The sequence below is a fragment of the Echeneis naucrates genome, chromosome 17, assembly GCF_900963305.1.
Source record: "Echeneis naucrates chromosome 17, fEcheNa1.1, whole genome shotgun sequence".
Taxonomy (NCBI): domain Eukaryota; kingdom Metazoa; phylum Chordata; class Actinopteri; order Carangiformes; family Echeneidae; genus Echeneis; species Echeneis naucrates.
In genome coordinates, this window is record NC_042527.1 from 7105713 (window position 1) to 7118496 (window position 12784).

General features: G+C 42.0%; 3 protein-coding genes across 5 annotated transcripts in view; 2 read left to right on the plus strand and 1 right to left on the minus strand.

Moving 5' to 3' along the window:
* Nucleotides 1-154: 154 nt before the first annotated feature.
* LOC115058358 (transmembrane protein 69-like) lies at nt 155-2802 on the plus strand. The gene is made up of 3 exons (XM_029525710.1): nt 155-274; nt 498-543; nt 671-2802. The coding sequence occupies exons 2-3, from the start codon at nt 505-507 to the stop codon at nt 1370-1372; spliced, it is 741 nt and encodes a 246-aa protein (XP_029381570.1). The 5' UTR covers nt 155-274; nt 498-504; the 3' UTR covers nt 1373-2802.
* Nucleotides 2803-2981: 179 nt separating this feature from the next.
* Nucleotides 2982-7849, minus strand: ipp (intracisternal A particle-promoted polypeptide). 3 transcript variants are annotated; one of them, XM_029524599.1, is made up of 10 exons: nt 7782-7849; nt 6917-7338; nt 6603-6814; nt 6161-6380; nt 5859-6014; nt 5564-5731; nt 5337-5495; nt 4864-4986; nt 4522-4742; nt 2982-4081 (listed from the first exon to the last, which is right to left on the minus strand). In XM_029524599.1, the coding sequence occupies exons 2-10, from the start codon at nt 7254-7256 to the stop codon at nt 3857-3859; spliced, it is 1824 nt and encodes a 607-aa protein (XP_029380459.1). In that variant the 5' UTR covers nt 7257-7338; nt 7782-7849; the 3' UTR covers nt 2982-3856. The 3 variants fall into 3 exon arrangements, with proteins under 3 accessions (XP_029380459.1, XP_029380460.1, XP_029380461.1); XM_029524600.1 differs by lacking the exon at nt 7782-7849 and adding an exon at nt 7719-7780; XM_029524601.1 differs by lacking the exon at nt 7782-7849 and having other exon boundaries at nt 3857-4081; nt 5337-5474; nt 6917-7256.
* A 4309-nt stretch (nt 7850-12158) lies between these two features.
* The window catches only part of LOC115057557 (SH3-containing GRB2-like protein 3-interacting protein 1), a 38406-nt gene continuing 37780 nt past the window's right edge, over nt 12159-12784 (plus strand). Inside the window, exons 1-2 of the mRNA XM_029524712.1 lie at nt 12159-12274; nt 12591-12723. Of these exons, the coding sequence (XP_029380572.1) occupies nt 12684-12723 (40 nt within the window). The 5' untranslated portion in view covers nt 12159-12274; nt 12591-12683. The remainder of the gene's footprint in view (nt 12275-12590; nt 12724-12784) is intronic.

Below are 12784 nucleotides of genomic sequence, written 5' to 3' on the forward strand. Positions count from 1 at the left end.
TGTTAGTTATACATTCGGCGGACTTAAAACATCTTGAATACAACTTAATACCCCCCTTTCGCCCGCCGCCGTCAGCCAAACCAATCGATATCACATCTCTCTGATTCAGTTTGAGACTGTAGTATCTGGAGACTGACAGGAATTTAATCAATCACCGATAGAATGGCAGCCAGCAAACGACCTTTAGTTTAGCCAGTTAACGTAAACTTAACTCGTATTAACTACATGCAAATGTCACCGCAGTCTTCTCGGGAGGCCGCTGGGTGACACCAAGGTAAAGGATAAAGTTTTGGTAACTCCATTATCTGTAGCTTCTGGTTCGTTACAGTAGGATAGCGCTGTATTGCATCAGGTTGAGTAAGTGGCTGCAAAAGGTTGTATGCTAGCTGGTGATAGCACAGTTGTTAGCCTAGGACAAATGTATCATAGCGTAAAATTTGACAGTGATCTAGCAAGGGAAGTGTTTAGTCACTAATTTAAAACTTATTTTTTTTCAGATTGAAAATGTTTCGATTTGGACCTGTAAGACGCATAATTTCTGGGGTAAGACTAAAAGAAGGCATGACTTGATCAGCACAGCTTGGTCACAGACCTACTGTATTTGCTCAATACAAGAATAACAATCTGTTGTCCTGGTGTTCTTGCTTCTCAATGCTTATTATGCTGTCAGGTTTCAGCGTGGAGGTGTCCTCAGCAATTCACCAGAGCTGTGAATCACCATTCATCGAAACCTCGGGTGTCCTCATTGGCCTCCCCAGTGTTAAAGTCATTCAGGCCAGGATCCACTGACAGAGTGCTGAGCGTCAGGCCTGTGAGCTGGCATGTCTCCCGTCTCTGCCACAGTGATTCACAAGGCACCCCAAACAGAGGAAACACTGAAGATGGTTTAAGGCTAAAGGCCCTCAGTCAGGCTCCCAAGCCAGCTCTATACCTCGGTTTCTCTGGGCTCATCCCCTTCTTGTCAGCACCTCTCTTGATGGCTGCTGCACAGACCTTCTACCCAGAAGTAGCATATGCTCAGGTGGTCTATGGAGCCTCGATAGTGTCGTTCCTCGGAGGTGCCCGCTGGGGGTTTGCCATCCCTGCTGGTAGTCCAGCACAACCAGACTGGATGAACTTGGGAAACAGTGTGGTTCCTTCGCTTGTGGCCTGGATGGCACTGCTCTGCAGGGACAATATTGCAGAGGGAGCCCTGGTAGTTATCATGGGACTGGGTCTGTCATTGCATTACGACCTAACGCTGCTACCGGGGTACCCAGCCTGGTTCAAAGCCATGCGAACTGTCCTCACCCTGGTTGCCACATTCTCCTTAGTGGCTACACTAATTATTAAAAAAATCTGCACCAAGAAGATAAAAGAGATTCAGAAGTGATTGAAGAGGACAATTTGTACTTTGACCCATATGGACTCAATAAAATGGGCAAATTTTATGAAGGTCTGGTTTGTTCGAGCTGTATTTAGTTACTTTTGGGATATACAATATCTGTAAGTGTGGCACAACATTTAGAAAATAAATAGGAACAAACTTGGGACTGAAATTTAAAACTTTTGAGAAACTTGAAATGTAAAAATTACAGACTTCAGAGATGTAAACATTTTTCAGCAAACTTTTGTGGAATTAGTTTTTACTGTGGAACGCACAAACAAAATGTGTCCATCTAAATAATTAAAATGTCAGATTCAAATATGGAAATTTTACATGAGCAAAAGTCAAGGCCCTAGATTGACTTTAGGATTATTTTCATATGTTTCCTTTCCACTGTTCTCCATTTTAAGACTGCTAAAACTCAAATAACAGCTTTAGAAAAGAGCAATGGTTGCTGTGCACCCTTACTCTGAAGTGAATATGCTGCTGTCATTTATGCAGCCTCAATAATGTCCTTAATCAGAGGTGCTTTCTGTTGTTTTGACTTTTGTCATAGTGCCACTCAGTCAGACTGGATGGACCAGGATGACAGCAGGGCCTTTGCTTGAGAAAGATAGAAATTGTACACAAGCAAATTTGAGGTAGTTGATTAATATTAGGACCATTTGCACAACTGAATACTCACACAAGTCAAAGCACAAATACAGGAATGCATGAGAACTGTCCCATAGATTTTTTTAAATGTTATTTTAAATTTGTAAAAAAATATATAAATATTCCTCTATTGCTCTTAAGCTAAGCGTTCTTCCTCTCTTTACATTGTTAGTGACTACAGTCAGCAGTGTGTTGATCCACAGATCATGGATGCCAAAACGAGATGGAATGCCAGAGAACTTCCTTGTCTAAAAGTGACATCTCCAATATCGAGGTATTCATTGAGATCCAAACAGTGAAAATTTAAACAAAGATCAAGTTTAAATTGATGAGTGCAGAGTTTTCCCTGGGCGTTTCAACACCAAAAGACCTTGATGTTTCACAGGATCAAACTGCAGCCAAATAGCACTGGAGAGTTGATGACTGTAATGGGAAAGCACCTTTTCATTTAATGATGAGCCATAAATCCATTGAGATGTCAGTGTAATTGTTGCTGCTGGGTAGTGGTTTCTTTGTTTCTTTGTGACCTGTACGTGTGCAAACTTGGAAGAGACGGCAAATCACGAGTCCTTATATATAATATAACATAACACACCTCCATAGCCTCATTCAGTACATCAGATAGGAGAAAGTAAATTAGCAGAGATAGTTTTGAGAGTAAAAACCTCATCCTACAAATTTATGCACGCACATGACTAGGAGGATAAATTCTCTTTCAAGTTATTACATTTGAATCATCCTTAATAAAAAAAAAGGTAATGTGGACTACTTTCAGTAGTAGTAGTAGTAGTAGTAGCTCACATGCCACCTGTTTATGAAGTTTAATATGAAACGTAAAGGATGTAATATTTCTTGTGTATTACTAATATTAAGTTTCTGCAATGGGATAATAGTACATGATAGGCAAATACTTTCACTGTGCAATACCTCAAAGTGATATGCGCAAATATGACAAAATCCAAAGAGGAAACTAACAGTATTTAGTGTAAACACATTTCTAAACATAGGCATTGTTGATCATTGTCATGTGTGTCGACACTGGAAGGATCTAGTCATTTCAGACACTACCAGTGAGTGAAATGGAAGGAATTCACTTGCTTGGATTTATGAAAATTAAGTAGTGAGCAGGAGGCACAAATATGTACATCATCATATCTACAATAATAGTCCAGTGGAAATTGAGAAATTGCTGCACTGGAGTAACAGTGATGTGCTGCTCAAGTTCAGAATTACTTACAGAACTCACTAACTTTGAAACTTAATCCACCCCGAAGTTTCATCTGGCTCCATTATAGGCTCAAAGTGGTTTGATACGTAGTCAAAGTAGCAGTGCACACACCTCAAACATTCCTTTGAGGAAAAATACAAATAAAACTAACTAAAGAACAGTGCTTTCACAACTTCACCTGCAACAGTCTCAGTCCCCGCAGGACTCTTAACATGAAGAAAGGTCTTCTGGTCAATCAATCAAAAGTAGATTCAGGATTGCGTTGTCTTCCAATAAACAAAAGAGAAAAACAAGCGTGTTGCCAGTCTAAAATTCTTGTAAAATAGTGAAAGAGATGTGCCCTGTAACAGTGTTAACTGAAGCAGTTTTCCAGTTTCAGGTCTGCTGTCACATTAATATTTACAATGAATCTCAAATGTTATGGACAAATAAAAAGGGAAAAATACGTCTAAACCACATACAAATAAAAATTATGATGTGAAAGCCTTGTTACAGAAAAACAGACTTAAGTGTTTTTTAAGGTGCAACTTCTCTTTAGTTAATGCAGTTTCGGGATGATTCGGGGGCTGATGTCAAGGGTCACAATTTGAATTGAACATTCCTGGATATCAGAGCACAGCCAGCCCTCCGTCACAGCGGCTGGTGATCATGTTGCCAACCTCAGTCCAGGTATCCAAGTGAGGGTCATAGATTTCCACAGAGTCCACTGTCACCGGGGCAGAGAAGTCTCTGCTGGCTGACCTGCCCCCAACTGCGTACAGCAGTCCGTTCACCGCTGACACAGACACACCTGCACGTGCAGTAGACATAGAAGCCACCTCCATCCATTTTTCCTGAAATGCAGGCGTAAAGTTGGGTTAGGGTTAGAGAAAAATAATTTTCTTAGACATTGAGATTTTGACTGCCTTTAGTGGAAGTTTGGGCAGCACGACAGTGTAGCGGTTAGTGCTGTTGCCCCACAGTAAGAAGGTTGTGGGTTGGGTTGGGTTCGGCCTGGGGCCTTTCTGTGTGGAGTTTGCATGTTCCCCCTGTGTCTGTGTGGGTTTCCTCCCACCATCTAAAAACATAATTTTTTGGGTTAATCAGTGACTCTAAATTGTCTGTAGGTCTGAGTCTGAGTGTAAGTCTGAGTGGTTGTGTGTCGGCCCTGTAATGGCAAACTGTCCAGGGTGACCCTGCTCTCACCCAATGTGAGCTGGGATTGGCACCAGCACCCCTTGACCCAGAAACAGATAAGCGGTTGAAGACGAATGAATGAACAGTAGCAGTTTACCTCCTCAGGACAGTACTTCTCCACTGTCTCCAGTGCACCCAGTGCCTCGTTCCAACCTCCCACAGCGTAAATGCAGTTATTGAGGCAGGCAACACCCACATAGGCTCGACGTGTAACCATGACAGGCAGAGCGCTCCATCGATGGGAGATGGGGTCATACACCTCGGCCGAGCGCAGCTCCATCCCTTCATCGCTGATCCCTCCAATCACATAAATGAATCCTGGTAAGAAACAACTGCGTTTAGTATCTGCCTTTGAGTGTGCAAGTGTTAATGTGGTAGGTGGTGATAGAAATTAAAGAGGGGATCAGAAGTATTGAAACTTGTATTTCTAAGATCATACCTTGTAGCTCACAGCATCCAAAGTAGTAACGAGGAACTGCCATGCTGCCGATAACCTCCCATTTGTTCTCTTCTGGATCATATCGTTCCATTGTCTTCCCAATCTCAGAGCCAATCCAACCACCTCAAGGGGAAAGTCAGATGAAGAAAGAACTAATGAGTTACTTTTCAGCAGAGACCAAACATCCTAAACTTTTCTCCTTGTATGGGTCAAACTTCAAAAACGCTGTAATGTCTTTCATTATACTTTTTCTGACTTGTATAATGGCACATGTTTCAGAACTCAATTTGCAAAGTACATTATGTCATAAATGTGTGGACTCCAACCCTAAATTAAGACTTCACCAGAGACACAGAATTTGTTACACACTTCAGTATTCATACTAAGTAGCACAAAACTAATGGAGGGCCCTATAATAATTCAAATTCTATCTGATGCTGTTTGGATTTAACATGGTGTTATTATGACTGTACCAAGTGCATACAGCGCTCCATGGCAGGGGCAGACACCAACTCCACAGCGAGGAAAGGTCAGAGATGCTACAGCAGCCCACTGCTTGGTGACCGGGTCATATCTCTCTGTGCAGTCAAAAATCATTGAGTCTTTCTCCCCTGTTCCAAAAATATACATCACTGTCACACATAGTTATACAAGAAATTTCATTTATTCTTAACACTTTCGTGACACACAGCTCTCTCACCTCCCACCACATAGATCATGCCCTCCAGGACTGCAACCCCAAGACCACTGCGGGCCTGGTGCAGAGACGACACGGTGGTCCAGTACTGGTTGAAAGTGTCAAAGCGCTCAACACAGCTCAACGCCCGGCTGTCACTCCAGCGGCCACCTTGCAACCGAGTGTAACCTCCTGAGACATCCAGATCAGACATTAAGTTGCATTTCAAACATTTCTTGTTGGGATATCTAATAGGATTTTTTCATCCTCCAAGATTCATTACAAGCTATGTTTATATGTTGAAGTTTTGATAAAGAACCTATGGCATAGAGGTATTTCCTGGCTTTTCTTCTGGGTCTCATCTTGGCTGGTTGTAGCTGACTGTACATCTTATTTTCTTTAGGAGACTTGGTGACTTCAGTGTATTCCCTGAGCAGAGTCTGCAGTGCCACCCTCAGGCTGAAGTCAGTAATACCTGTGAGGAGATGCAAAAGGGCCAGACTTGTCAAGGTTGGATGATCTTTATGTTACTTTCAATCTCCTCAGTCTCAAAGATATATATTTATAATGTCTAATCAAACTATATGATCAGAAAACAATATTTTAATTCTTTTTTCTTACCCTCAATGTACTTGAACAGTCTCTGTGGGGAAAGCAGAGGAAAGCGGACTGGTTCCAGTACTTCTACTACATTTTTTTTCCTCTTTGCCACATCTTGAAGAACCCAGTCCATGGCTGCAGTGAACACCTGGTACTCATCTTCAATCCTGAGCTCCTCACTTCGCAGCAGCCTCACCAACTGATCCTTGGACAGACCCCTGAACTCATCAGTAACACACACCTAAAAGGGAGGCATTTGAAAGAGGTAATCTATTACTCTTGAAATTTACAATGTGAGCTGAAGCACCTTCAGACAGTAAAAATGGTAAAACTCTAATGTTGGTAGTGGTATCCCCCTACTGTGTTTTGACGTCAGGTTACAAAAGGAAGCTCTATGTCTTAGTTTAATGTACTGGACTAACACGTGACAAAGTTAAAAATTGTACCTCCTCTGCATTCATACCTCCAGAAAGTGAACATGGATGTAGTTCTCAGTGAATTCCAGCATGTCCATGCACGCAATCTGTTCCAAGAACTGAAATATGCCCACACAGTTAGTTGGGTCCATGTGGCCCTTCAGAAACTCTCCACAGACTGTCACCACCTCATTCAGTTGCAGCATATCTGCTGCAACCATCAGTTCCTGAACATTCTCCACAGTCACACTGATCACGCCTGAAAGAACAGAAGAGTAAACATTTCCACTGTGAAAATGTTACAAAACAATATATCAATTTTATGGAAGACAATGGTGGGAATATAAAGATAGGTGCAAACCTGTGTATATGAAGTCAAGCAAAACCTCAAAGACTTCAGTCTCCAGACCAAGGATCTGCACCTCCTCTTTATCCACTTCGCTCATCCCTCCAGAGAACAAGGCAGAGAAGTATGGGCTGCTGGCAGCGAGCACCAGCCGATGGACCCTGAAGACCTGGCTGCCGACCTTCAGGCCAACATCACAGAAGTCAGTGCGGAGCCGCATTTTGTTCATCTGGGCCAGGATGAGTCTGGCATAGCGGTCTGAGGCCAGCAGAGCCTGCTCACATCCCGGGGTTGCCATGACAGCTGCAGCATCACTCCCACATCCAGGGAATGTTGATCCAGAGATGGTGGACATGGCAGCTGGGGCAGGACTCTGTTACCATGGAGACCACTTTGCCCAAACCCTACTGTGTAGATAATCTCAGCACATAACGGGCCTGAAAGACACGTGAAATGACCGCATAAACACCACAACTCGCAGTCATTTGACTGTTGTGTAATATCATCATCAACATCAACAACAACAACAACAACAACAACAACAACAACAACAAAACTCTTTATCGGTGAGCAGTTATCATTTTAAAGGCAGTGTGTCTCCACTGCCCCATGGTAAAGCACACGGAAGCATTCAAAGGTAAGTTGCCACAGTCTGTATTAACTATAACAACAGTCTTCCCGTCGCCGTTAGCCACACATGCTAACCAATAGACCGCTCGCCGGCTGCACTCAGTTGTCACATCTAGCAACAAAAACGGCCAGACAACTGCAGACAGCCGGACGGTCCGGCCAAACCCTCACCACACTGTCAACTCACCGGAAACCACTGACGCATATCCACTAAAGAAGCCATTTTGAGCCTGTTCTAGCAGAGACTTACCATTAAGTTCACAGATGAGGATGCAGAGAACTTCCGTTGTCCTGCAGACTGTTGATCCGCCACTCTGGATCGATTCGTCTGGTCTGGCAGATGAAGCTCCAGTCATAACTAATCAAGTCCCATGAGAGTTGCGTTTTGACAGTTTATTTTTCTGACAAGTCAGAGGGCAGTTTTCTCTACTGATATGACTGATTTACCTATACTTTAAATATTTTACATTATTCTTACTGCCAACGGCCACATTCTATCACTCTGTCCACATCCATTGGAGATACATGGGAAGCCTGCCGAAGTATTGAACGCCAGATGGCAGTGTTGACTTAAAACAAGCTTTCAAACAAATGAAAGTCCTTGACAACAAACCACAAAAACATACCATGTAAATTATCATAGTATTCTTACCATGTCAGCCCCCAGCAGAATGGTAATTTTAGGAGAAACTATCATCCAGCTTGCTGGCTGCAAACCCTCCCACTGGAGACTTGACCCAGCCAACAACCTACTCTTAGACAGTGGCAATAGGTAGTCCGGTTTGTTTTAATCAGTATCTTTCCATCAAATTAGTTTAAATATTATGCTGAATGTCTGTTATTACATTCAGAACTATATAGGACTGCTTGGGCTCATTAGACCAGGACTACAAGGCCTATGATCTGAACTCTGAAATATCTGGGTTAATAACTGTGATGTCCAGTAAGATTGCCTGTCACACACTTGAAATACAAGTCCTCTAACATCTGTCACTTGCCTCATATTACCAACTTCTCGGGTGTGTCACTCAGAATCAAATGGCTTGTGGTGTTCTCGAGAATATGTGGTGGCACCGGCACTGGCCAGTTAAAATTCAAAGGTAATCATGTGCCAACCTGGCCACCATTTTAGCTACACCCTTGGCTGCGATTCCCTCTTGTTTCCCTATGTTGAGTTGACTTTCCAGTGTGTCCTGTTTCTCCAAACTGCATCCATAAGTCCATTGTCTCAGCTGAACAATTAGCTTATTGGATGCTACTTAAACAGTCTTTAAGTAAGCCAATATGAGACAAAGCTCACTTGGTTCAGCAAGTGAGCTTTGTCTCATTTTTCAGTTTTTTTTTTTTCAAAAAAGCTTGCTCCTGTCACGCACAAACTTTTCCTTGAAAAATCTTGTAGGAAATTTTAAGATCTAGACTTTGAATATTACTACTCTACTCTAACAGACCCAATGAGTTGATGAACATGTAAAATGTGTTAGTTGTGGCCAAAAAAGAGCTGTGGTATTGTTTATTCTGTATCAGTCAAAAACCAAATATAAAATGGATTGCAATACAGTTGTGGATTTTCCATGTCCAGTCAGTGGTGGTGGCACAATGACTTTCAAAAAAGGCTGAGTTATGTCTTATATGTATCATGTTACATATTTTTAGCATTTTTGAGGTGATGGGTGCTGTGTTATGAAGTGTTAAAACAATGTTCATTCAATCAAAGGATATTACATGCTGCTGAAGAGCATACAGGTTGTCTTTGAGTTCAGCACGACTGTTCAATTTCCATCACAAATTAGTTCAAATAACCAAAAACAGACTCTTACATCAGAAAATAAGGTTCTTCATTTTGTCACTGTCACTGATTAACAGAGACTTCTACTAAAAGATTACTTTTATGTTAATGGTCATATGTATATGATTTTCTATTTTGTGGTTCTTTTCTTTGCCTTTTATTGTTTGTGATGCCATCTGGGCAGGCGTCTCTTGTAAAACAGGTTTTAATAAGTAGGTGAGGTGTTAAAATGAATATAAAGGCAGTGGCACAACTGTCTTTTGGTGAAAGTGTTGCTGTTACAGCGTGATTCATTGCAAATGTCTTTGACTGACACAGTTATCTTTATTCCACTATTAGTCAGTGAAAGCCACATGACTAAGCTGATATTTGCTGTTACATTTCCAAAATGGGTAAATATATTTTTATGAACGGTAATTACTTTGGAGGCATTTACAGAATGCAGTGCATTCGCTGCACTAGAAGAATCCTTTTTTTTTTTTTTTTTTTAACGATTCCACAGTTTTCAACTACATCCTGAATTTAGCACATTGACCACAAACTCTCCAATTCTCCTATAGGGAATATTTGTTTTCATCAAGAACATAATAATTATTTTTCACTGATCATCATGTCTCTGTCCATTGTGGTAATGGGAAGCATTGGGAATCTTTGCCTCCCTGAATCACCCATGTTAGTGGGAGAAAAAAGTAAATAGTGTGAGGGTCATCCTATGGAAAGTGGTCACTATAATTACCATTCTAGTTTAAGTACAGGCTATGTCTGACTTTTTCATCAAGGCTCTTTCCTCTGGCTAGACATGAGACAAGAAAGACAAGAAAAAAACTCTGATGAAACTTGCATCTTAAGGGTTCTTATAGGAGTAGGTAAGGTTCAGAGTTTACTGAGTGCTTTGATTGGCTTTAAATCATGCTATAATAATGCAAAACAAGTAATTCCAGTACTTTGTGGTCGGAAATCAATCATTATTTCAATAAAATTTCTCATGACCTATGCTATAAAAATCCAGTTTGTATGAGGGGATTTTATCTTTTGTTAACAATAACCTTTCTTTCTTATGGCAAATAAATTGTGGCTGTAAATGCTATCTTGTCTGCATGCTCTGTCAGACATGATGCTAGACAAGGCTCTTGTCCTCACCTGACAGGAATGGTGAACTGTGTAACTCTTCCTTATCTTGAGTTCACTGCGTACAGTGTACATACAGTGCTGTAAATGTAGACTGAACTGGTTTCTGATTTGAACTCTGAAGCTTCCTTTGAGGCAGTGTCTGGCACTCCTGTGCCACATTGGTTTGCTGGCCATGTCCCCTCAGCTTCTTTTTTAATCTATTTGAAAGCTGAACTCTTGCAATGAGATTGTCCTGAAAGCTTGAGGGACACTGAGGTCTTTCATTTATTACAGCTGAAATCATTAGTGAGTTGTTTTTTTTTCTCTCTCTCTCTCTCGAGAAATGGAAGCACAACATAATACAGTCTTTTTGAATTAGGAGGATTCATGCATACTGCGGGGCATTTATCCAAAAGGTAAGTTAGTATTATTTTAGAGTAGTGTCCCTGTCTTGATCAACCAGTTTCAAGGAGGTAAGATTGTTATCCATTCCTGCCCAAACTGGTGTGTGCAAATCTGATCTGAGACTTATCCTGAATGGTTTATCAGCAAGCAGCAGTATGTTATGCCCTCATAAGAGCTGACACAGTCTCACCTCTCATCCCACTGGGATCTGAATCCCTCACTGCAATCACTGTCCCCAGAGGTCAATGAACTGGCTTATGAATTGTCCTTTTAGGTTTGAAAGGATCTGTTGCAATAATATGAATAATGCCACACCATATCATTGACCCCTCTATCTTGTCATCAACATTTGATTAGTTGATTAATTTCTGATCATGCCACTTTAATTTCAGTCAAAATAATAGTTATGAGTGCAATTTATACAACAATAATGTATGCCATTTTACACAGAATTAACCATCAAATGTAATTTTCACTTTGTATTTTGTTTGTTCACGTAAGTTTGAAAACCAAGAGCCCCCACGAAAGATTGAAGCAGGGCGTGACACATGGCATAGCAATTTCTAGGCGTGTATTATTATCAGAAACCTTTTTTTCCTGTATGTAGGCCTGTAGTATTGACTGCAGCTTAGAAAGTTTTCATCTCCACTGGTTTAGCTGAAATGTTGTTGACCCCCTGCCAAAAAAAGCAAAAGCTATGAAAGAAATTGTAGAGAAAAAAAAAATATTATTGCTTGGAAATAACTTCCACCTTAATTTCCTGGGTATTTCATGACACACCTCAGTGGATGATCAGTCTTAAATGTACATGTTCATACATACATGTATGTAAGAAAGAATACACAAGACACAGGCAAATTTGAAAAGTTTAGTTTTTCTCACTGATGTTAACAGAGAGCGTTCAAAGAAAAGGGCTTGTGCTTTAAGTTGCTCGGTTCTTGCATGGCCGACATGCTGCTTGGCAGGCAACAGGATCTTGCCTTCAGCCTATAAGCCAGCTATAATGTGAGCTAGTAAAAAAAAAAAAAAAAAAGGCGGAAAAAAAAATCCCTCTCTTATCGATTCTGCCTCCAACATAGCAACTGATCGCTGATTGGCTGACGCCTGGCATGCTCCCGGCCGCCCATTGGCTGATCGGGTGTCGTGGAGACGGCGGAGTCGGACGGAGACAGAGGGGAGGAGAGCGGTGATTGGCTGCGGCCAAACTGAAAGCGAAAACCTCCTTTCCTGAAAGCCTGCGAGACAGTTGATGGTGTGTGTGTATTTTAGGCGTGACTCCAAAGGTAATTCTCCCCCCCCCCCCCCCCCCCCCGCTCCTCAACCCCACCAACCCCCAGCCACGACTTATTTAAACTGAGAACCATAAAGCGAAATTACTAAGAATTTAAACGAGCGAGGCCTGCTGGCTGACACGGAAGGAGAAAGGGAGGAAAGCAGAGAAGGTCTGTGAGTGTATGAGTCATGAAAAAAAACAAAAAAAACAAAAAGTAGAAAATAAGTGGGGGGCTGGGTTTTTACATACAACCTGGGCAGCCAAGGAAAAATAAGAGTGAGCTAAAGCTAAAGTGCTGTAAAAGCAAACAGCTCTGAGTAAAGCCAAGTGGGAGTGTGTTTTAGGTTGAGGGAAATGTAGGAAAGGCACAGCTTGACCTTTTCAGCCTCTCATTTTTTCACACCATCCTGTACAGGAGTTTCTGAGTACTCTTTCCTGTCCCTCCCCCTTTCCTGTCTCTCTACCCACTCTCCCCCTGTCTTCAGGACGCTCGTGCAGGCTGAGGGTGACTCAGCGCCGGTACAGTCTGTCCTCTCTGTCCCCCCCCCCCCCCTGCATCTGGTCCAGCCTTGCCGAGCATGCACGCCGCCTCTCCGCTGGCTCTCTGTGCTGACACAGGTAAGAGGGAGTAATCCGTGGCCTGGGACTCAGGCTCTCCCACAGTATATCCCTGCCTTCT